Raw genomic sequence first — 25742 nt, forward strand, 5'->3', positions numbered from 1 at the left:
CCCAGTACGATTTGGAGCCCTTGCGGGATTCACTCCATGTGCCTGGCTCTGCGCAACGTGGTGGCTGTGTCACACCCGGTAATACTTTCAGAAGATTTAATCGGGTATAAAGCATAGAAACAGGCTATTCAGCTCATCCAGTTCATTCTTGTGTTGCTGCTCAGTTTGTACCCACTCCAATCTTTCCTCATGTAAACCTACCACCAAAACCATATTCCCTTGTCCCTCAGATGCTTGCCTTGCTTCCCCTTTAATGCATCTATGGATTAGATTTGCATGCAGATTGAATGCAATGTCAAGGCAGGGTATTCAAGAGTGGGCCTATCTTCACAACGTTTTCGAGAGCATGTTTTGAAAATTAAAGCAAAAATTACAGTCTTAACATGATTAACGTAGAGCTGCAGGTAGACGGTAATGAACCATTGCTCCCATATTTTAAATCATGGTTTCTTTTAAGTATTTTCCCCACTGTATCGCACTGTAGTGCATTGGAGGAATGCTCTGCTCAACTATCTTTTAATCTGTTAGTGGTGAACTGGGCCGACATTTATTGCTAATCCTGAGGATATTTAAGAGTCAACCACATTGCTATGGATCTGGAGTCACATCAAGGCCACACTTTTAGACGACAGAGTTCCTTCCCTAATACAAAGAACAATACAGAACAGGAACTGGCCCTTCAGCCCTCCAAGCCTGCGCTGATCGCGTGTCCTATCTAGACCAACCACCTGTATTCTTCTATACTCCGTCTGTTCATGTGCCTATCCAGATAAGCCTTAAAAGTCGCTAACGTATCTGCCTCAACCACCTCACTTGGCAGTGCATTCCAGGCCACCTCCATCCTCTGTGTAAAACATTTTCCCCGCACATATCCACTGAATTGTCACCCCTCACCTTGAACTTGTGCCCCCTTGTAATTTTCAATTCATAGAACATGACAACACAGTACAGGCCCTTCGGCCCTCGATGTTGCGCTGACCTGTGAAATCACTCTAAAGCCCATCTACACTATTCCATTATCATCCATATGTTTATCCAATGACCATTTAAATGCCCTTAATGTTGGCGAGTCCACTACTGTTGCAGGCAGGGCATTCCACGCCCTTACTACTCTCTGAGTAAAGAACCTACCTCTGACATCTGTCCTATATCTATCTGCCCTCAATTTAAAGCTATGTCCCCTCGTGCTAGACATCACCATCCGAGGAAAAAGGTTCTCACTGTCCACCCTATCTAATCCTCTGATCATCTTGTATGCCTCAATTAAGTCACCTCTTAACCTTCTTCTCTCTGACGAAAACAGCCTCAAGTCCCTCAGCCTTCCCTCATAAGATTTTCCCTCCATACCAGGCAACATCCTGGTAAATCTCCTCTGCACCCTTTCCAATGCTTCCACACCCTTCCTATAATGCGGCGACCAGAACTGCACGCAATACTCCAAATGCGGCAGCACCAGAGTTTTGTACAGCTGCAACATGACCTCATGGCTCCGAAACTCAATCCCTCTACCAATAAAAGCTAACACACCGTACGCCTTCTTAACAACCCGCTCAACCTGGGTGGCAACTTTCAGGGATCTATGTACGTGGACACCGAGACCTGTCTGCTCATCCACACTACCAAGAATCTTACCATTAGCCCAGTACTCTGTCTTCCTGTTATTCCTTCCAAAATGAATTACCTCACACTTTTCTGCATTAAACGCCATTTGCCACCTCTCAGCCCAGCTCTGCAGCCTATCTATGTTCCTCTGTAACTTGCAACATCCTTCTGCACTGTCCACAACTCCACCGACTTTAGTGTCATCTGCAAATTTACTCACCCATCCTTCTACGCCCTCCTCCAGGTCATTTATAAAAATGACAAACAGCAGTGGACCCAAAACAGATCCTTGTGGTACACCACTAGTAAATGAACTCCAAGCTGAACATTTCCCATCAATCACCACCCTTTGTCTTCTTCCAGCTAGCTAATTTCTGATCCAAACTGCTAAATGACCCTGAATCCCATGACTCCGTACTTTCCGCAATAGCCTACCATGGGGAACCTTATCAAACGCTTTACTGAAATCCATATACACCACATCAACTGTTTTACCCTCATCCACCTGTTTGGTCACCTTCTCAAAGAACTCAGTAAGATTTGTGAGGCACGACCTACTCTTCACAAAACCGTGTTGACTATCGCTAATCAAATTATTCCTTACCAGATGATTATAAATCCTATCTCTTATAAACCTTTCCAAGACTTTGCCCACAACAGAAGTAAGGCTCACTGGTCTATAGTTACCGGGGTTGTCTCTACTCCCCTACTTGAACAAGGGGACAACATTTGCTATCCTCCAGACTTCTGGCACTATTCCTGTAGACAATGATGACATAAAGATCAAAGCCAAAGGCTCAGCAATCTCCTCCTTAGCTTCCCAGTGAATCCTATAAATCCCATCCAGCCCAGGGGACTTATCTATTTTCACACTTTCCAGAATTGCTAACACCTCCTCCTTATGAACCTCAAGCCCTTCTAGTCTAGTAGCCTGTATCTCAGTATTCCCCTCGACAACATTGTATTTTTCCTGTGTGAATACTGACACCCAGGGAAAAGCCTCCAACAGTTCACCCTATCTATCTAAAATTTTATAAACTTCTATCAGGTTTCCCCTCAGCCTCCGTCTCTCTACAGAGAACAATCCCAGTTTATTCAATCATAGCTAATACCCTCCATACCAGGCAACGTCCTGGTAAAGACGGACATTAGTGACAATGGTTTCATGGTCACCTGCGCTGATCGCGTGTCCTATCTAGACCAACTGCCTGTATTCTTCTATACCCCGTCTGTTCATGTGTCTATCCAGATAAGTCTTAAAGGTCACTGACATATGACTCTTAATTCCAGATTTTTATTGAATTCAATTTCACCATCTGCCATGGCAGGATTTGAACCCCAAACCCCAGAGCATGACTCTGGGTCTCTGGATTACTAGTCTCAGGACAATACCACTACACCACTGCCTTCCCTATGCTGTTATTCATTTCTTAGTGCTTTACCCATGAAATCCTTCTAGTTGAGCTGGCTGACTCCATCTTCATTCTTTTAACTAATTGTTTGTGCCTGTCACATATGTAAATTTATGTGTGCTGTCATAATGGGACCATAGTGTAATATATATTAGAATGGGCGTAATTCTCCAAAGAATTGCAGTTATTTTGGGCGGGGAAACCAGCACAATTTCCATTGCAATTCTCCCACTTTGTCATTTTTTGGAGCTTGTGGAGATTCCAGCTGGGAAAGAGAAGTGCCGAACCATTTTTACAGGCCAACCCCCCCCCCCCCCCCCCCCCCCCCCCCCTTTCTACTCACCAGCAGAGACTCCCACTTCCCTTACTTGGTGGCATCAACCCCCCCCATGATCGAAACCCTGCTATAGGTTTGCCAAAAGCGCCCACCCCCCTCCTTTTAGACACCCTTTCCATGTTCTCCCTCAGGCACCCCTCCCCTCCCTCATGCCTCTCCTTCAGGCCTCTCTTCAAGTGCCCCCTCAATCCCCCCCGCCTTCAGGCTCTGCTCGTTGGCAGGGTAAACCTGGCACCCTAGCAGCACCAGCCTGACAGTGCTAGGTTAGCACTGTCCTGCCCTGGCCACCCGGGGGCTCCAAAGGCCTCTGAGCCCCCCGGAATTATCATCGCGTCTGGTCTCTATGAATGGAGACCAGATGATTCTTGCCAGCCTCAGGCGGGGAAACAATCTGGGTTATGCTCTTGCTGCACATATTTTCCTTGGAGAAATTCTGTTCTATTTTAAAAGTACTTGAGTCTGTCTCCACCACCCTTTCAGAGATGCATCTCAGATCATTACTTGCTGAGTTAAAAAAAGAATCCTTCCTCACCTCCTGAAATGTTTTGCCAATTATCTTAAATCTGCGTCTTATGATTACCGACCCACCTGCCACGGGAAACCGGTTCTCCCTGACCACCCGATCAAAACCCTCAAAATCCACTCATCAGAATTACAAGTAGGTCATTATTAATCTCTCCGATATGTAACACCGAAAGCAAAGCTTTCTGAATATTAGATCACAGGTTCTATGGGAAATGCTCCTGTATTATTGAAAGAGAAGATCATTCCACAAAAAAAGCTTTAATAATGCATGCATGCCTGGCAAGCAGTTGTGAGATTATTTTTTATCGAGCAAATGAAAACTGAGACATGGTGGAATTGGCAGCAGAAATGTGACTAATGTCACAGCTCCTGTTACTGCAGAGCTTCTCGTTTAGACTAGTATGTGCACCGAATAGCGAGGCAGCATAATAACCAAACTCATACTTCCTTAACCTGAAAATGTCTGCTTGTTTCCTCCTGGATTCCCAATATTTCTTGACTTAGTAGGCGATTGTAAGGAATAACCTTGGTTGCTGTGCCATCTGGTGTCATGGTGCTAACTGACTTCTGGATAGAATTTTTTATACTCTGAGTACAAAAAACCCAGAAAGGTTATTACTTGTATATGGCATTTAAAAAAAGACTAAATATATTCACAGTGCACTCTTGCGCTTTGAATAATTCTTACCGCCTCAAAGCTGCACTGATAGCATCCAGTTGTCAAAAGTACGTTAACTTCGTATGAGTTTCAGCCATCTGTTGTATATGGCCTTCTATGATGAGCACCATATGGGAAGCTCTCATTATATGTCATTTTATCACCATGTAGTACATTTGGTTATTTATGCACTTCCTCATAAGTATAAATTCAACATTGTTTTTGAAATGTCCCAATGAAGTCTAAATCTTTTTTTATTGGATAAAGAGTTTGGAATAGGATATGATGGGCAACCGAATCTGAGACCAGAGCACTCCGTTGCAAAGCTACCTCCTATCCTTGCCCATAAGAATAGGAGTAGGGCATTTGGACCACTGAGTCTGTTCTTTGGTGAATGATCTGATTGGGGCCATAACTCCACGGTAGCATAGTGCTACTCCACTTGGGCAGCACGGTAGCATCGTGGTTAGCACAATTGCTTCACAGCTCCAGGGTCCCAGGTTCTCCGGTTTCCTCCCACAGTCCAAAGATGTGCAGGTTAGGTGGATTGATTATGCTAAATTGCCCTTAGTGTCCAAAATTGCCCTTAGTGTTGGGTGGGGTTACTGGGTTATGGGGATAGGGTGGAGGTGTGGGTTTGGGTAGGGTGCTCTTTCCAAGAGCCGGTGCAGACTCAATGGGCCGAATGGCCTCCTTCTGCACTGTAAATTCTATGAAATCCACTTCCCTTCCCAAATTCTGTGTAACTCAGCCTTGAACATATTCAATGACCCACTCTCTGCTGCTCTCTGCGGAAGATAATTCCAAAGATTGATGACTCTCTGAGAGAAGAAATTCCTCCTCATCTCCATTTTAATGGGAGACCCTTATTTTTAAATTGTGCCCCCAGTTTTAGATCCCCCCCACAAAGGGAAACATCCTCTCAGCATCCACCCTGTTCAGCCCTTTATAAACTCGCCTGCCATTCTTCTAAGCTACAATCATTGTAGGTCTAACGTGGTCAATCTTTCCTCATAAAACAACCAATTCTTTCCAGGAATTAACTTAGTAAATCTTCTCTGAACTGCTTCCAAGGATAACAGTCCTTCGGTAAAGAAAACAAAACTGTATACCAGGGCTTCCCAAACTGTGACTCATGACCCAAGTGGGATCAGAGATAAGCTGCAGGATCCATGAACTCCGAGGTAGCAATGGCTGCCGTGGATCTCCGACTTATTTCTTGACATTTGCAACGCCCCCTTTCAATGTTCTCATTTTCTTTGTTGGTGGCATTGTCTAAATTGATTTCTCTTTGATGCTCAATTGTTGCTCCAAAGAAAAAGCCTGTTAAATAGGTATGTGGTTTTTTGACAAACCCTGGGCTGCATTCTCCGTTTCTGTGGCTAAGTGCCGGCTCAGATGGAGAATCCGCGGGAGGTTTACGTGAAAGATAATCGCGTGAACTGGTACCGGTGAGGGGCCAGCACCGATACCGACTAAAACTCCCGCATCCCGTGCCAAAAATGGCTGGAGAACCGCATGCGCACGCTGACGACCTGCAGCGGTCGCGCCACACAACATGGCGCCGGTCGTGTGCGGACCCAACCTGCCATCTGCGATCCCACAGCCCACCCCCTGGCCATCCCCCACCAGTCCCCCCAATCTCACAGAAGCCCCTCCCCCGGCCAGCGGTATGGATTCCGGCCGAGTGTGGTGGCGCTGGACACAGCTGATCTCTTGGGCATCCCTGACTTTATGGCTGCACCATTGGTAGCTGTGCCCTCAGCTTTGGGACTCCCTCCCTCTCAGCCTCACTTTCCTTCTTTCAGGCTCTCCTTCTTTCAGGCTCTCCTTCAAACCCACCAAAGTTTTTGGTAATTTGTCCTGATACCTTACCTGCCATATTTTGCATAATAAGCATCTTGGGAAATTCTAAATTTAAAGTGCTACATGTATACATGTTGTTTATATTGTAGCTTCTTATTTTTAATAGCTCAATACAGAAAGTATGTTATCGAAGTAATTTCAGTGAAGTGATTTAAACAGCTTAAATATAAATTCCACTACTTTTGTATTCCAAACCCTTTACGATGAAGGTAAACATTCCACTAGCCTTCCAAATTATTTTCGGGTACGGTTTTTTTTAAAGTGTTTTTTGTACAGGGAGCACTAACTCTCTCTGCCCACCCACAGTTTCTAACTCCTCAAACTCTTTCAGCAGAACATTACTCTTCTACCTGTTGTCGGTTAAATGGACCTCAACAACTGAATCCTACTCCTCCTTCCATTCCAAGTTCATCACTGGTCACATAGAGTTGTTTAAACCCTGGCAGTAAACAGGCAACATAACCTTCAGAAATCTGGTCTCAACTGCAGGGAACAGTATTGATTCCCCATGACTATTCTGTGCCCTACCTCTACCTTTTTTGTTCTGCTGAAAGAGTTTGAGGAGTTAGAAACTGTGGGTGGGCAGAGAGAGTTAGTGATCCATGTACAGAAATCACTTTTTTTTTTAAACTGTACCCGAAAATAATTTGGAAAGCAAGTGGAATGTTTACCTTCATCGTAAAGGGATTGGAATACAAAAGTAGTGGAATTTATATTTAAGCTGTTTAAATCACTTCACTGAAGTTACTTTTATAACATACTTTCTGTATTGAGCTATTAAAAATAAGAAGCTACAATATAAACAACGTGTATATATGTAGCACTTTAAATTTAGAATTTCCCAAGATGCTTATTACGCAAAATATGGCACCTTTTTCACACACTCATTTAAATGGCTTCCTGCATCACGTTGCTGTGCTCAGTTTGTCCATGTACCCTGTAATCCTTGTTTTCATCCAGCCAGGTAGCAAGTATGTCATACCCATTGATCAAAGTCAAGGGTCAAGGCTCCTCCATTACTAAATCCTGGATCGCCCAACCTTCCTGACTCGCAACCGTACCCTCCTGTTTGTGATCTTTGATCAATTCTAAAGTTCAACTTAACATAAAGGGCATGCCTGCTTCTTGCCAATAAATAATCTACCTGTTGTCCTGTGACATCCCTTTTTAGTTCCTAGTATCCCAAATGCCAAGAATTCACGTTGTCTCCTATCAGGTGCTGGTTATTGCCATCACTCCTTTTCAAACCCTGATACTTATGCCTAATTGTCGGGATATTATAATCCCAAATCCAGGGGACTCTCAGATTGAAATTTATTGGGCTGGTTTCTCCGCACCCCAACGGCGAAATCGCAGCCAGCGCCGGGGCGGAGAATTCAGCTTGACGCAGAAATCGGGGCCTGTGCCAGTTCGGTTCCGAGCACCGAAAAGTGGCATACTCAGGGATTACGCCACGCCGCCTGGGGCCATTGCCAGAGGCCCGCTCCGACATCCTCTGCCCCCGACCGGCCGAAGCCCCGACTGCGTAGAACTAACCTGGGCCTGCCGGTCGGGATACTCGCGTGGCGGCTGCAGACTCCGTCCGCGGCCGCCCTGGTCAGGGGCGGACCGATCGGAGGCCAGGAGGGCCTTATAGGTGGCCGAGGAATGATTGTGCGGGGGTTGAGGGTCGGGCACGTGGCCGATCAGGGGTCTCTTTTTCGGGTCCAGCTCTACGGTCCGAATCTGCCATGGAGCATGGCGCGGCCGCTGGAGGCTGTCGCCGTGCGCATGCGCGGCCTCTGACCCGGATGTGTGGGGACCGTATCTCCAGCAAAAGCTGCAAGATTTACTCCGGGCCCCTGCAGGGCTGGGAATTCAGGTCCCTTTAATCCAGGATTTTTAGGAGTAAAACTATACCCTTTTTGACGTCGGTGTGGGGACATAGTCCCAATAATGGAGAATCTAGCCCGTTATGTCTGCAGAGCTGTTAACAGACTCATCTCACACCTGGGACTGTCCAGGTCCATTTCAAAAGGGATCATTGAGGGGACAATGGATACCATTTGTGTCTTGATTTGCTTACCTTTCTACTGAAGCCAGAGGCTCTGTCCAGACAACCGCTTCCTGACAAAAGACCCTCAAAATGGATGGTAATTCTTTCAAACTCCAATAACTGGGATATTATCAATTCTGAAGACAAAGCCAGTTCCAGACACTGGATAAACATCCCTATTCAAATCACTGTGGCGAACGACGGTCACGTGACTTGGGTGAGTAATTTGAAATCTCAATATTCCTTTGAGAGTTAGAAATCGTCGGTCAGCTGTTTAATCTCCAGCCGTTGAAGACCAAGAAGAAGGACTCCTGCCTGCTCCTTGAAGGTTTCCTATAATCACCTGAGGAACTGACCCAGCCTATGTGTATCAACTTCATCTTGTGCATCAGCACGAATTGTAAAGAGAACTCTATAACCCCAGCTAAACTCAAGCTCCAGCATGAAAGAACTCCGCATTGGAATCTGACTCTGATTATCACATGAATTAATATTAATTTCTGAGTTCTTGTGTTGTTACTGTCCATAGTTGTAAAACTTTCTTTTCTCGCCTTAATGTGTGTGTTTGTATGGTGGTGTGAGACGTTGCCTCGGGTTTTGAATGTGAATAAACTAACCTTCTGGGTTAATCATAATGTGAGTTTGTTGTGAGTTATTAGTAAATTGAATTACATAAATAATGGGTTTGGAAAAACACGCCTCAACCTACTTTGAAAATAATTCCAAAAACCTCTGATTTATAGACAATTGGTGAGAGGAATGAAGTTCAGTTTGCCTGTCTGTCCTGTCTGTAAAAGGGCGCCTACTAAATTTATGTCACCGGTAAATTTATAGTGAAAAGATAACAACTGCTCCCTGGAGTATTAGCTGTCACATTTTTTCCAATTATCCCTACTCTCGACATTGTCTCCTATCAGTTCTCTATTCATGTCAAAAGGTTACCTTCAATCCCATGTGCTTCCATTTCTGCTAACAATCTCTTCTGCGGAAATAGCCTGGAAATTATTTATAAAGCTAAATAGTGGTTTAAAATTCTGGATGATATGCAGTGGTCATCCTAGTAAGATGATGTAAAAAGAAAATTAAATGAATAAATAGTGCACAGTAACTCAATCTAACAGCTCCAAAATGGCACTTGCATGGAAAAAGCTGGTTGGGTAATGGCTCAGGCCTGAAGTTGCCAAAGTCAAGGTTGAGACCAGACAACTGCAGAAATTGTGTCAAGCTTGGGTGGAATTGTTTAAAAGGATAATCATGGAACGGTTGAAGTGGGAATGGCAGAGGTTCAGCAGTGAAAGGCTTTCAGCGGGGTTAGCATTACATTTGCTGACACAGCATTGGTTCTTGAAATACTTTTAAGGGGAATCATAGAATTTACATTGCAGAAGGGAGCTGGTGGCATAGTGATATTGTCAATGGACTAGTCATCCAGAGAGCCAGGGCAATGCCAGAGAGCCAGGGCAATGCTCTGGGGACCCAGGTTCAAATCCTACCATTGCGGATGGTGAAATTTGAATTCAATAAAAGTCTGGAATTTTAATGATGACCATGAAACCAGTGTTGCTTGTTGTAAACACCCATCTGGTTCACTTATGTCTTTTAGGGAAGGAAATCGGGTCTGGCTTACAGCAGTGTGGTTGACATTGCTGCAAAGGCAATTAGGGAGGGGCAATAAACTTGTACAAAAGCAAATTACTGAGGATGCAGGAATCTGAAACAAAAACAGAAAATGCTGGACATCATCTGTGGAGAGAGAACAGAGCTAATGTTTCGACTCTGGATGACTTTGTCAAAGCGTTTATGTGAAAAAAACTTTATATTTCCATTAAAGGGCAATTTTAGTGTGGCCAAGTTGTCTACCCTGCACATCCGTTTTGGGTTGTGGGGGTGAGACCCACGCAGACATGGGGAGAATGTGCAAACTCCACATGGACAGTGACCCGTGGCCGGGATTGAACCCAGGTCCTCAGTGCTGTGAAGCAGCAGTACTAACCACTGTGTCACCATGCTGCCCTTGTGAAATAACCTTGCCTGAAATGCATTTCACTCAGCAATTTATCACACCTTTCCCATTTTCTGAGAATTACACATCCATGTCTCTGTGTTAGTTGAATGCCTGACTTGATGTTCACACATTGTCCTTCCCTCTCCCGACCCTACTTAGTTCTGTTCAATCCTACAGTGGGAATAGCTTTAACTTTCAATTTTGGGTCTGATATGCAGATGCTGTGTAATTTCCAGCTGTCACTGATTTTCTTTCCAATCTTTCTCTCTACCTGTGTCCAATGTACTTTGTGGTTTGGCTGAAAGTTTGTGTGCCATTCAAGAAAAATCTAAAATTTGCTAAGTGCCTATTGAGGTAAATGCAGGCCTACAGAACAATGTGACTGATAGATGGAATACATCCTTTTGATTATAAAGTGGGGATTTTAATGAACAAAACTGTTACAATTCCTCCCAAGACTTTTACTATGCATTCTGAGCCAAAAGGTAGGTTCCAAGGCCTCAAGAATTGAAATTGAAATTTCTTTGTCCCATAAATAAAACGGAATTTCTTGCTATGGGCAAACATCTGTCCACTCTGAAAGACAATAAAGTTTATGGTGTTCATAGAACCATAGAATTTCTGCAATGCAGAAGGAGGCCATTCAGCCCATCGGGTTTGCAGCTCCCTGAAAGAACACCCAACCTAGACCCACTCCCCCCCCGCCCCATCTCTATAACCCTGAAACCCCATCTCTATAACCCTGAAACCCCACCTACCCTAGACATCTTTGGGCACTCAGGGTCATTTTATCATGGCCACCTAAGCTGCACATCTTTGGACTGTGGGAGGAAACCAGAGCACCCGAGGAAACCCACGCAGGCACGAGGAGAATGTGCACACTCCACACAGACAGTCACCCAAGGCCGGAATTGAACCCGGATCTCTGGCACTATGAGGCAGCAGTGTTAACCATTATACGGCAAGTCATTCCATTCCAACCAAACGTATTGGCCTGGAATTTCCACTTCGTTGCTCCATGCCTTTTGACACAATTCACCTGAAATCAGCACAGCCAGTGAAAAAGGTCATAGAATTTTAAGAGTAAATTATGTTGAGTTTCTTCATTTGTTTAAAGCAGTTAATGTTCAAAGGAGACTGCACCCACTGAACTGGTCATACTTCCACAGTGAATTAATCACCATTGGTAATTTTCCATTAACTTCACTTATTTTAGGGCCTTCAAGGAGGCTCCAAAATTAAACTAGTTCTTTTAGGCACCAGGTCACTAACATGAGCAATTTAGAAACTTTGGAATAACTGCGTTTTTAAATTTAAAAAATCAAGAAACTGACCACTGAACTCCAGCATATAGCAAGGAAACATCTGCATGTTGTTGAAAGTTATTATCAATAATTTAGAACTAGGTAACTCGCAAGTGGAAAATTGACACTGATCAAAATAGCTTATTTTTTGTGATAAAGAGTGGCATGGTAGCCCAGTAGTTAGCACTGCTGCTGCACAACTCCAGGGACCCAGGTTCAATTCTGGTCTCAGGTGACTGCCTGTGTGGCGTTTGCACTTCTCCCCGTGTCTGCGAGTGTTTCCTCCGGGTGCTCCAGTTTCCTCCCACAATCCAAAAATGTGCAGAATAGGTGGATTAGCCATCTAAATTGCCCCTTAGTGTCCAAAAGGGTAGGTCGGGTTACAGGGATGGGGTGGAGGCGTGGGCTTACGTAGGTTGCTCTTTCAAAGGGCCGGTGCAGACTTGATGGGCTGAATGGTTTCCTTCTGCACTGTAGGGATTCTATGACTATGAAATCTGTTTTCAGCTGTAGTAGCCAAACTGTAGGATTTGTTTTTAAAAATTACCTTTTAACCCACTGCCTGATTGCACTGGCTTATTGCAGGTTTCTCATTTTTTATTTCCTTGTTGGTGGGATGTGGGTCTCGTTGGCTAGGCCAACATTTATCACGAGAAATATGCAAGTGAGCGAGGGAAGGAAAAACTTCTCAAAGTTAAAGCAATTTGCATGCCTTTCATGTGGAAACTCTACGCTAATATGACACACAGAGTCTACAGAGGGATATTGGTAAGTGATTCGGCAGAAACTTGGCAGATGGAATATAACATAGGAAAATGTGAACTTATACACCTCGGCAGGAAAAATAAAGGAATTGATTATTATTTAAATGGTGAAAGGCTGCAGAAAGCTGCAGCACAGAGGGATCTGGAAGTCCTTGTGCATAAATCACAAAAAGCTAGCATGCAAGTTCAGCAGGCTTCAAAATGTTGGCCTTTATTTGAAAGGAATTGACTTTAAAATTGGGAAGTCTTGTTAAAACTACACAAGGCACTAGTTAGACCACAGCTGGAATACAGTCAATGGTTTTGATCCCCTTATCTAAGGAAAGATATACTAGCATTGGTGGCAGTCCAGAGAAGGTTCACTAAGTTGCTCCCATGTAAGGAGATATTTTCTTATGAGGAGAGGTCTGTGCTCATTGAAGTTTAGAAGAATGAGAGATGACCTTATTGAGACAGAGAATTCTCGGGGGGCTTGACAGGGTAGATGCTGAGAGGTTGTTTCCCCTTGTGGGAGAGTTTAGGACCAGAGGCATGATCTCAGAGTAAGGGATCACCCATTTAAGACAGAGATGAGGAGGAATTTCCTCTCTGAGGATGGTGCATCTATGGAATTCTTTACCGCTGAGAGCTGTAGAGGCTGGGCTATTAGGTATATTCAAGGCTGAGATGGACAGATTTTTAATCAGTAAGGGAATCAAAGGTTATGGGAATAAGGCAGGAAAGTAGAGTTGAGGTTTATCATTTCAGATCAGTCATGATCTCACTGAATGAAAGAGCAGACTCGATGGGCCGAGTGGCCTACTTCTGCTCCTGCCTCTTATAGTCTTATTTAAAAATAAAGCAACCTGCACAGATTCAGTATAAACACAACAAAAGCCATGCAGTGTAGCAATTAGGCAACATATAAACCATTCTAAACCAGAATCTGCCCAAAATTGCAATGGTTCTTTTCAGTAATTTCTCACCAAGACTGATGAAATATTATATGAACAATGGCTCCACAAAGCATTCCCCTATTTCACATTGAATACTTTATGCACTATGGGCAGATGAGACGCCAGGGTACTATGTATTCAATGACTAACTATTTTATCGTTTGGTTTTGAAATAGAATAATTTTGAAAATGAACTATATTCTTCTCGATGGTGAGGGAAGTGGGTTATGAATTATTTCCAACATTTAAGCAGATGAACGAACAGTCACCTGCCTGAAATTTAATTTGCTTTTGATAACAATGCAATGAAAACTACTCTTAATATCTAATTATTGAGGTAATTTCATTAATAAATAATCTTTCAGTAATTTTGAGCGTCACCTAGATATGGGACTTTAGCCACTTAACTTATCTGCATATTGAATGCCCTGTTTGAAACTTGTGAATAACATACCTGTCTGGGCACTGTGGCTTTTCTCAGAACATGTTTGTGTGTTGCCTCTTCCTGAAACAATTTGACTCATTTGAAGATGCAGCCAGCTAAAGCTAATTTTCAAATATTTTATTCAATGTTCCGATACTTTAACTGATACATTTCAGTCATTGATAGTATTCTCATCTCTGAGCCAAAAGGTTCTAATTCACGCCATTCATGGAACTGAACACGCACTAGCGCTTCAGTGCAATGCTCAAGATGTTCTGCATTGTAGAGGTGCTGAGCTCATGGGGAAAACATTAAACTGCGACCCTATTTTCCCACTCAGGTCACTGTAAAAGTTCCTATTGCACTGTTTGAAGATGTGCATAAAACTTTTCTGGCCTCCCTCAACCACTTACCTATTTTGCTGTTTGTAGGCACTTGTTATATGGAAATATGCATCTATGTTTGGCCAGAGTAATGCAGTAACAGCATTTTTTTTAAAGTGTAAGTTATTTCTGGAATTTGTATACTAATAGCGCAGTAAAATGAAATGAAACTCTATTTACTGAGGAGCACAACCTTGTGGAAGCAGGTCAATATTGAGGGAGACAGTGATAGACAGTTAACATTCAACAGGAATAGCGAATGCTGTTTAAATGATACGGGGGAATTAGATCTCAGTCAGATCTCACACCACCAGCAAAGTAGCGGCAAAAATCCAATAATTGAATTTTCTTAAATTGTTTTGTAGTTTGGTTGTTTTGTAAAGGAAGAAGGTGTGTGTAGTATGCTAAGGTTGTGGGTTACTCGCTTAAAAATAGATTGTATGGAGAAGTTAAAAGAATTTGCTATTATATAGCAATCTGTGATGGCAGCCTGATAATTGTACTGTAAAGAGTGAGTTATTGTTTGATCAGCAAAGTCAACTCTACCAGTTTTAATTGATTTCCACATTTTGATTAGAAGATCCTGTACTGCAGAAAACAGTGACCTAGATTTGCTGCACTGCAATTTCCATTTTTGTATATGCTCACTAATAATAATGGTATTTTATTCAAGAAACACATTCACAGCCCGAATTGAAGCAGATAACTTAGTCTATTACATACTTTTCAATGTAACTATCATGCAGTGACAAGAATAAGCAAATTCAGCAAATAACAGGGAAGTAGTGGACAGTAAATTACAGTCAAATAATGTTGAGTCAAATAATGATACTAATAAATGATATTAAAATTCTGAACCAATATACCTTCCCACATTGCAGGCACTGAGGCACAAATAAGTTTCTTCATTTAAGTATTTCATTGATGACCTGAACCATGCAATGAATAGTGTTACTTCGGTACCTTTCCATTCTACATTGAGTGGAACTTCTGAGTTGCCTTGATTGCTCAGGGCACGCCGCAATGTGGGTAACCAGTTCTGGAATTGGGCAGATTGCAGAAAGGATTTTCCAAATATTAACTCTTGTTTGTCAGGTTCCAAGTTTGTGACATGAAGGGCATTGTCGGACAGCTGGCATTTTGAGGGCCAAAAATGAATCGCGCCATGCTTTTGTATTTTATTCACTCACTTGTATGTTCAGGTGTGAGGCCAGAGTGCCACGCAAGCACGGCACATTCAAGCAAGTGACAGTTTAGTCAGTGCAGATCATGGTCATGGGCAGAGAGATCTGAAAATGAACATCTATTTCTTTTCTCTAGCATGCTGTCGTCCACTTGCCATCCTGCTTCAAGTCAGCTTGAAGATGTATACCTTTCACCTCCATCAGTGTGCAATTGCCCAACTTTATGTCAAGGGAAATGTGCTCATGTCTACTGAAGTCTACTGGCAAGTTGTTACATTTAGTAGCGTTTAACTCCATAACCTTTTTCTCCGCCCTTTTTTGAGGGTGTCAAGAGTTTCATGAGCCTTGCTGGCTGCACCTCGCAGTCTAGATTGTCATATCATACACGTACTTCTATTAATAATCTTTACAAGTAGACTTACATTGACACTGCAGTGAGGTTACTGTGAAAATCCCCTAGTTACCACACACCAGCGCCTGTTCGGGTATGCTGAAGGAGAATTCAGAATGTCCAATTCACCTAACAACAATGTATTTCGGGACTCGTGGGAGGAAACCGCAGTACCCGAAGGAAACCCACAGACCCGGGGAGAATGTGCAGACTCCACACAGACAGTGACCCTCGCCGGGAATTGAACCCGGGTCCCTGGCATTGTGAGGCAATGGTGCTAACCACTGTGCTACCCTGCCGCTCAGTATTTGAGATAAGAGAGAGAACCTAATACATGAATATAAATAATATAACTTCACAAGATCCCTTGGCAAACTCCATCAACTCAATCAAATCTATCTATCTGTGTGTTGGGGGGGGGGGGGGGGGGGGGGGGGGGGGGAATGTTACTAGACCTGTAATTCAGAGGCCCAGGCTAATCCTTTGAGGATTCAAGTCCCACTACGCCAGCTGATACACTTTTAAGTAATCAAAAACATCTGGACTGTAGAGCTAGTCTCAGTAATGGGAGGATGAAACTGTCAACAGTTGTCATAAAACCCACTTGGTTTACATCTCCTTTAGGGAAGGAATTCTGCCATCCTTACCTGATGTGGCCTGCATCGTGACTCCAGACGCGTAACAATGTGATCACTCTTCCCTCTGAAATGGCCTAACAAACCACTCCATTCAAGGGCAATTAGAGATGGGAAACTAATATTAGCCCAGCCCGCGACATCCCATGAGAGAATTTTTTTTTAAATGTCAGTCCCCTTACAATAAAGGCCAACATGTCATTTGCCTTCCTAACTGCGTACTGTACAGATGGCGATGACCTGTCTGCCGATTTCTGTCCTGTTTAACTGTATTACACGCACGCGGAGCCTTCTCTGTTCTCCCCCAGCTGCAACTCTCCTTCACCTGCAGCTCCATCTGATACCTGCCAGCCACACAGCTGTCATATGTTAACCTCACTCCTGCTGGGATTGTTTCTAGGTCAATGGTCACCAGGTCACATGGACCAATATTACAATATTCCTTAATGTCTTGAATAAAACCACAGTCTGCTCCAGGCACTGATCGCAAGGGCAATATCCTATCTTTTCATTTTTGACTACACTGTACCAACGCATTTAATATGCATGCTGAAATAACTTGCCAAGCACTTTCAGGAGCTATTTATATCCAATATATATAATTTCATTATCTCGATGGTGGGTTGAGATCACAGTTATGCCCAAATGCACCGATGATCCACCTTACTGTGAGTGAATCAAATAAAATCCTCTCAACAATAGGCATTTGAAATGAATCCGAGGTTCTTGGACACTTCTCTCTCATCAGCTCATATTATGGAGCTGTACATACCTGTTGAATTTAGTGAGCCTCTAAACATCGTACCTGCTGTCATTATTTGCTATCTTTGTTTGGGCAGATATTATTTTAACTCACTGGTCAAATGGTGCAGGAGTTCCAATATGGTCTGAATCATGGGCTGAGAACCTATTTCCTTGTACAGTTCTGGTCACTACATTTCAGGAAGAACAGATTTGCCTTTGAGAGAGTTCAAAGGAGGTTTGTTCTCCTTAGAGCAGAGGAGGCTGAAGGGTGGCCTAATTGAGGTGTACAAGATGATGGGGGGGTCAGTTACCAGGGGGCATGCATTTAAGGTGGTTGGTGGAAAGGTTGGGGGTACATGAGGAAAATCCTTTTCACTCAGAGGATGGTGGGCATCCTGGGTCTGCACCTGAAGCATTTGGCCTGCAAGAGTATGGACCAGGTCCTGGAAAGTGGGATTAGAATGAGCAGCTAGTTTCTGTTTTTCTCTTTGGAGCAGTGCAGTCATGATGGGCTGACTGGCCTCTTTCTGTGCTGTAACATTTCTATGGTTCTAACCTCCGTTCCCTGCTGCTTGTACCTGGGAGATACCCCCAGTAGATACCCTGGGGGTCCCCCTCCCCTCACTGAAGTCTCCATACACTGACTTCACTGACATTACCCAGGAAGCTTAAACTTCCATTCGGCAATTACCCTGTACCTGCAACCACACCATACTCCGATTTAAATTGGAGACTTCAAATGCAGAATAGTTACCCAGGAAATGTCAGAAGGATTAAAACCACTTCCAATGCTTTGGTAACTATAGTACTGACCCACCCCCACTAGACCACCCCTGATCATCCACACTGCCCAGCTACTCTCCAGGCATCCCTATTACCCCTCCATCTGACCACAACTACCCTCCCAACCCCCAGCCCTGACTGCTCTTTACCCATATCACCCGACAACCCTCCTTATCCCCCCTCCCCTAACTACACCATGGCTATTCCCAAATAACCCCCACCATAACCTCTGAATCACAAGGGCAATTAGGGATGGGCAATGAATGCTGGCCCAGCCAGTGAAGTCCACATACCAGAAATGAATCAGATAAAAATTATCTTAAAAGCTTACCATTCCCCTTGCTTCATAAAGTGGCTGGGACCTTTAAACCTACTTTGTTTAGGGCAGCAAGTATGATAAAAAGGGGACGTGGCTTCACCATTCCCCACGCTGCCGCCCTGTCCTGCTCTATAAGGAGTTGGGAAGCAGCAATGCTGCACATTGTTCTCCAGGTTCAGGTTGCCAGTCTGGATGGGAAGTGTGCACCTTCTGACTTGGGTAAGAAGTTAAAAGGATCAGAATGAAAATCCAAAGCTCTGGCACTAATGAATTGTCAAAGAATTTTTCATGAACATTACAAAAAAAAATTTAGCAGTAATTGTTTTTTTTTAAGCTGAAAACAATTGCAGTGAACTTGGAAGAAATTATTATGTGCCCGACGTAACTTGGACTGAATTGGTCACCATTGATACATTTAGGAAGTTTCCGTTTTTAATTTACTTTGTTTGCTGAAGAAGGGTGTAAGAGATGAATGTCCCTCTGTATTATCTTTCTCTATGTCTCTCCTCCTTTGTTTCTGTCTGCCCAGCTTCCTGTTACAACTCCTCTCACATGCCACAGGTATATTATTCCAGGTCTTGTTTGCTCACATTTGAAATACAAGTAATCACAGTGAACGATTGAAAAATAAATTGAGAAAATGTTTCAAAGAAATCTCCGTTCATCTGTTGGTGTGATATGTTTTTAAAAAGCAAGCACATTAAGGAAATGTTTTGTTTTACTTTGTCTTTTGATATTTTTTAAAATTGTAATTTGAAGAGTGGATGGCATTGGAGCAGTTTCTGAGCGAGAGTGAGCTGAGTTAACCTGTACGCTTAAAGTTGAAAGCCCCTTTCTCACTCCAACTTGCTCACACCCTGCAAGACCTTCAGAAATGGAAGCATGGTCTCTTCCATTTATTGACTACTCTCCCGAGTCAGAAAAACCTGATGCACCTTAAAATTGGCACCCTCCTTCATTAGCATTGCTGACATTACAGCTCTACCCGCAGACTTACTGCTTTAATGGAAAAATGACAGCAGCACCATTCTGCCAGGGCTGCAGTTTACAGTATGTAGGCCACACCTGTCTTTTCCCTGCCCACCTGATTCCACTTCACAGGCTGACCAGGCGACAGTCATGCAATACTGTGCCTGTCGCGCCAGCTGACCTAAGCCTGGAGAAATGCCGGAACTTTTAACTGAATCTGTTAGAGTGAAATCTAGCGCAATGTAGCCTCATTAAAAAATAAACTGAAACCTGCCACTCCATTCAATCTACTCCATGTTGCCCTTGGGGCTAAGTTAATGCTAAAGAAAGACCGTTGGGAGAGAAGACGCAGAGTGCAGCAGTAATATAAATTAACAATGATAGCCTACCCCTGGGTAATGAAGAATAGCAAATAGCATTTATATTGCAGTGTCAACTTCAAAACTCCTTTCCAGGCATGCCAGCGAGGTGATCAGCCAAAAGGGACACTTAAACCAAAAAGGAGGATGCTGAAGAGGTGGTGAAAAAAAACTTGGTCAAACATTTAGGCTGCTGGTGTGATTTACTGTCCCGCCGCGATGTTTTATACAGTTTTCCCACTCCGTTGCCAGGGAATCCGCCATGCGGGGGTTGTCTTCCGCGGGACCAGGAGATCCTACTGGCAGAGAGAGCAGGAAAATCCCACCCTTAATTTCCAAAAAAGTCTTCAAGGCGGAGCAGGAGATGGCGAGAGAGAACATGGGCTTTCCAGAGTGTGGGAGGTATAACAAATAGACCACAGAAGGAGTCTATACCTTTCCCGCTCTCCTTATCCAACAATGTCTATATCAGCCCATTAACTGAGATTGCAGAACTGTAATCCTCACTCAGATGTGCATTGCTGTTGTACTGGTTGTAGCTGCAGTCATCATTCAGAAAGGGTGTATACTGAAAAGTGAAAAAGGTATAATTTAACATTTAAAAAATAATTTGCATTCTGACACCGTGGACTTGGTATTTTCCAGGGATGCACTGAATATGTTGAAGCAAAAAGATGATAAGACATTACCCGGGACAACAGCCAGTGCCCCTGTGAAGAGCACGCAAGCAACATCAAGCACTCCCAGACCCTCCATACCACCAGTCTCCATTCCCGGACAGCCATTTGCCCCGGTGAGCTTTCCGAGTTAAAACTGACAATATGAAGTTTGTTTCTTAAGAAGATCATTTGCCCTGTCTGAGAACTTGATCTGTTTTTTGTACTGGTACTGAAAAATGTTGTTGAACCTTGATAGCCATATCTGGTTGATAATGTTAACCCCAACAATTAAATTAAAAATAGATAATTCCCTCCTTGTATTCGATAAGATATGCACCAAACCTCACTCTCACAACCACACATCTGACCTCACCAACTGTCTCCCGCTTGCCTGATCTCCTGAATATTTCCAGCATTTTCTGTTTTTATTTATAAAGGCAACTTGCGTTTTTATCTGTAAAGGGAAAAATATTGTACATATGGGCTGGGATTCTCAATTTTCCACTCCTAAGATCGGAATTCCGATCTGGCAGAGAATCTCGCAACGGGCCAAAAATAGGATTTACCCATCCCCAGTCCCTGCTCCCGCCCCGCCACCTATAGGCGGCTTCTCGCTCCTCACGAGCGGGAACGTGCAAGCAACTGGTTTGCATGGATGAGAGTACAATTGACGGCCTGGAGATCCAAATCTCCACTCCCCAACCCCCACCCCAAAGCAGCAAGGTGGTTTATCTTCCTCTTTTCTAACCACAAACTGCACTTGGCACTGTTGAAGTGGCCAGCAGCTGTCAATCATAACAAAAATATTTTAAAACATTGCAGAGAGGATCAATGAAGCGAACCTCCGATGCATTCAAGTGTGAAGGGAAAGATAAATAAACAAACCTCCTGGCAGCTGTGTTTAAATGATTAAGCTGTCAATCAAAGACAAGTTAAGGGAACTGCACTGTGAAATTGAGTGAATGCTGAGCATTTCAAAGGATCTCAGGAGCTATTAAGGGCTGGATTCTGCCGTAATCAGCGGGGCGGCAATTCCGGCGGGACGGAGTGGCGTGAACCACTCCAGCGTCGGGCCGCCCCAAATGTGCGGAAGAGCCGCACTTTCAGGGGCTAGGCCCGCCCCGAAGTGGTTTGAGCCCTGCCGGCTGGCGGGAAAGGGGCTTGGTGCCACGGCAACTGCCGCCAACGGGCCTCTGCTGGCCGGCACGAGTTGCGCATGCACGGGGGCACAAGCGTGTGCTGGTTTCATCCCCGCGCATGCGCAGAGGGCTTTGTTTCTGCACCAGCAATGGCGGACTGCTACAGCCGCCGGTGCGGAGCAATAGAGTGCCCCCACGACACACACCCGCCGGCGGATTGGTGGGCCCGATTGAGGGCCAGGCCACCGTGGGGGCACCTTCCGGGGCCAGATACCCCCGCGCCCCCCCCCCCCCCCCCCCAAAGAACTCGGAGCCCACCCGCGCCGCCAGGTCCTGCCGGTTAAGGACCTACTCCAATTTCCGCTGGTGGGACTGGCAAAAAACGGGCGGGACTTCGGCCTATCGCGGGCCGGAGAATCTGGGCAGACCCCAGGGCCCATTGAGTCGCGCCGATCCCCGCATTACCCGAGGCGGGCGGCGCGATTCACGCCGGGCCAATTTTTGGGGGGCCGGAGCATTTGGAGGACAGCGGGGGCGGGATTCTTGCCGGCCCCGGCGATTAAGTCTTTTGAAGGGTTATCGGCTTTCTGGGAAGACTCTGACATTTTAAAATGCAACCATTTTAAAACATAGGGCTCAGAGAAAAGATGTGAGGAAAGGGAAAGTGTTCCTGACTTGGTTCTTCACAGAACTGTCAGATCTGCTCATGAGCTGTCAGGCCGCAGAGTTTAAACAGGTCAGACCAGGACCAGATTAAGTTCTTGAACCGAGGGCTGCCTGAGATCACCATGCCAGGAATGATCTTCAGGTTGCCCAGGGCTGGAAAGGGCAGTCCATACACGGCACCTCCTTCCCAGGGAAGGGTCCCAGGGTCAACCCCTTACCCACAGCCCGAGCTCACCCAACCCCCAGGGCCCTTGTTGCACCCTCCTTCTGCAGCCTAGTAGCAGCAGAGGGACACATGAGCAATGGGCTGACTAGCTGGACCCCACGTGGTCCATCTTGCCAGGCTAGGGTGTCACTGCCAGGGTGACAATGCACCATTGGCAATACCAGGAGTCGGGACTGAAGGGGGAACCTGGGGAGGGAGGTGGGTTCAGGTCGCCCTCGTGTGCATGATGTGGGGGGAGTGCCCCGTACCGTGGTGGAAGGGGATGGTGGCCTCATTGATGAGGGGCTGGGGGTACTCCCCTTGTCAGCAGGAAGGTGAACAAATGTGTTCTCGGACAACCCGTTCCCCCCTCGCGACCCCTCCCCCTCACAACCCCTCTCTCTCTCGCCCCCTCTCTCTCTCGCCCCCTCTCTCTCGCGCCCCTTCTCTGCCCCCCCTCTCTCATGGCCCCCTCTCTTTTGCACCCTTTCTCTTTCGCCCCCCTCTCTTTCACCCCCGCTCTCTTTCACCCCCGCTCTCTTTCGCCCCCCTCTCTTTCGATCCCCCTCTCTTTCAACCCCCTTTCTTTTGCCCCCCCTCTCTTTTGCCCCCCTCTCTTTTGCCCCCCTCTCTTTCGCCGCCCCTCTCTTTCGCTGCCCCTCTCTTTCGCCGCCCCTCTCTTTCGCCCCCCGCTCTCTTTCGCCCCCCGCTCTCTTTCGCCCCCCGCTCTCTTTCGCCCCCCGCTCTCTTTCGCCCCCCGCTCTCTTTCGCCCCCCGCTCTCTTTCGCCCCCCGCTCTCTTTCGCCCCCCGCTCTCTTTCGCCCCCCGCTCTCTTTCGCCCCCCGCTCTCTTTCGCCCCCCCCGCTCTCTTTCGCCCCCCGCTCTCTTTCGCCCCCCGCTCTCTTTCGCCCCCGCTCTCTTTCGCCCCCCGCTCTCTTTCGCCTCCCGCTCTCTTCCGCCCGCCGCTCTCTTTCGCCCCCGCTCTTTTTCGCCCCCCCCCGCTCTCTTTCGCCCCCCGCTCTCTTTCGCCCCCCCCCCGCTCTCTTTCGCCCCCCCCGGCTCTCTTTCGCCCCCCCTCTCTCCCGCCCCCCCTCTCTCCCGCCCCCTCTCTGTCGCGCGCCCCCCCTCCGTCGCGCTCCCCCTCTGTCGCGCTCCCCCTCTGTCGTGCTCCCCCTCTGTCGCGCCCCCCCCTCTGTCGCGCCCCCCCTCTGTCGCGCCCCCCCTCTGTCGCGCCCCCCTCTGTCGCGCCCCCCCTCTGTCGCGCCCCCCCCTCTGTCGCGCTCCCCCTCTGTCGCGCCCCCCCCTCTGTCGCGCCCCCCCTCTGTCGCGCCCCCCCTCTGTCGCGCCCCCCCTCTGTCGCGGCCCCTCTCTTTCGCGCACCCTATCTTGTGCCTCCTTTTTTTTGCACCCCTTCTCTCTCACGCCACTCCTCTCCTCCGCCCTTCCTCTCTCGTGTTCCTCCTCTTTCGTGCCCACTCTCTTTCACACATTCTCTCTCGCGCACTCTCCCTCTCGCACCCCAGTCTCTCGCACAGCCCCTCTCTTGCACCCATCTCTAGCAGCCCCAATCTCCCGTGCCCACCCTCCCGCGCCCACTCTCCCGCACCCATAAGTGTTATATCTTACTACATGAGGTATTAAGACGAATAACAAAAAAACTTGTTCAAAGGGCTATGTGTCAGGGAGTGTCCTAATGTAGACTAGAAAGGCAGCATGTTTTAATGAGGGTATTTCGAAGCCTCGCGCCTTGGCAGTTGAATGTGCAGCCGCCCATTGTGGCGAGTCCCAGAATAGGAGGTTGGATATCATGGAGGGTTGTGGGGCTACCATGACCCAGGATCCCATGAGGGATTTCAAAACAAGGTTGAGAATTTTAAATCAATGTGTTCGTTAATCAGTGTCGGCCTACTTCACAGTGTGTGATAGGAGTTTCGGACTTTGTACAAGTCAGCATATGGACAGCAGAGATTTGGATGAAGGCACATTGAAGTTGGGAGGCTGGCCAAGAGTGTGTTGAAATAGTCAGGTGCATGCAGACTTCCTTTCCCTTCAAGACAACCACTGGCATCTTGATCTACATAGATAATATGTACAGAGTTAATTAACATTATATTCGTATGCGAATGGTCAAGAGCGCAACACTCCAACTTCGAGAAGGAAAATCCAGTGAATCCCAAATCTGTGCAGCTCCAATACAACAAATCCTTATCGTCATCGTTCTGTTTTCCTCGGAAATGTCATGTTTAGAATAAGATTATATCTTGGTCAGAAATCCTGTAAACTAGAGATTGAAAATAATCAATTTGTAAATCTGGTCACTGTGGCCCACCCAAATACAGAAACAATATTCAGTCAAAACAAAACTGAAAATACCGCACTGAATCCGCAATTATATCAATTACTGTAAAATGCTGTTATTATGTAAAACTGAATACTTCGCTGTCTACATTTAGTTTAAAGATTTATATTTATATGGCACCTTTCACAACCTTATAATGTTCCAAAAGTGCTTTCTGACAACTTAAATCCGGTTTGAAGTTTAGTCATGTTGTAATGTAGGAAATGTGGCAGCCAGTTTGCATTTGGCAAGGTGCTGCAAACAGCAATGTTACAATTACCAGATCATCATTTTTTCACTGATGTTGATTGAGAGATAAATATTGTTCGGGATACGAGGGATTAGTCTCCTGCTGCTCTTCAGAATGGTGCCGTGGGATCTTTCATATTCATCCAATAGGGCAGACACACCCTGACTTTAACATCTCATTGAAGCAACAACACCTCTGAACCTACTGTCGGCCTCGTTTACGCCCTCGAGTCTCTGGAGTAGGTCTCAATCCCACAACCTTCTGACTCACGGGTGAGAGCACGACCACTAAGCTAATGCTGACACCAAGTACTAATGAGCTCTATTTTTATGCTTGGTGAGATATTGTGTATATAAAGTGTTGTAAACAAAGTGGCATTCAAGGATAAAAGTTGTGCCAGAGAAACAAATATAATCTTAATTGACTGTATGTGGTACTGATGGCAAAATAGATGGTCCATTAAAATTCTGTAGATATGTATAAATCAGGAGATAGATAGCATCACAAATACAAAGGAAATGGGTTAGTTGAATCATTGAGGAGAGTCTGCCACCTTACAGAGAGCCCGGAATACTCAATTCTGTTATGAGTAATGAAGCAAAAATAGTGACCTGGTAGAAAGGGAGTATCTTAGGAAAAGTTGCTACAAAATAGTCAACTCAGAATTAACCTAGAACAGGAAAAAGGAGGGTCACAAACTTTGATTAAAACAGAACTAAGTTTGAAAGAATGAGGAAGGAATTGACCACAGTATGGTGAGATAATTCATTTGTGAATCAACAGCCCAATAGTGGAGTCTGGGAAGTAGCTACACGTTGTGGAAAGACAGTAGTGGTATTTCTAGGTGGATG

At 45.5% G+C, this 25742-nt stretch overlaps 1 protein-coding gene across 1 annotated transcript in view; it reads left to right on the forward strand.

Moving 5' to 3' along the window:
• The window catches only part of pdhx (pyruvate dehydrogenase complex component X), a 353795-nt gene that overhangs the window by 175146 nt on the left and 152907 nt on the right, over nucleotides 1-25742 (forward strand). Inside the window, exon 6 of the mRNA XM_038807389.1 lies at nucleotides 20280-20427. Coding sequence (XP_038663317.1) covers nucleotides 20280-20427 — 148 coding nt within the window. The remainder of the gene's footprint in view (nucleotides 1-20279; nucleotides 20428-25742) is intronic.

The sequence above is a fragment of the Scyliorhinus canicula genome, chromosome 9 (genome assembly GCF_902713615.1).
Source record: "Scyliorhinus canicula chromosome 9, sScyCan1.1, whole genome shotgun sequence".
Taxonomy (NCBI): domain Eukaryota; kingdom Metazoa; phylum Chordata; class Chondrichthyes; order Carcharhiniformes; family Scyliorhinidae; genus Scyliorhinus; species Scyliorhinus canicula.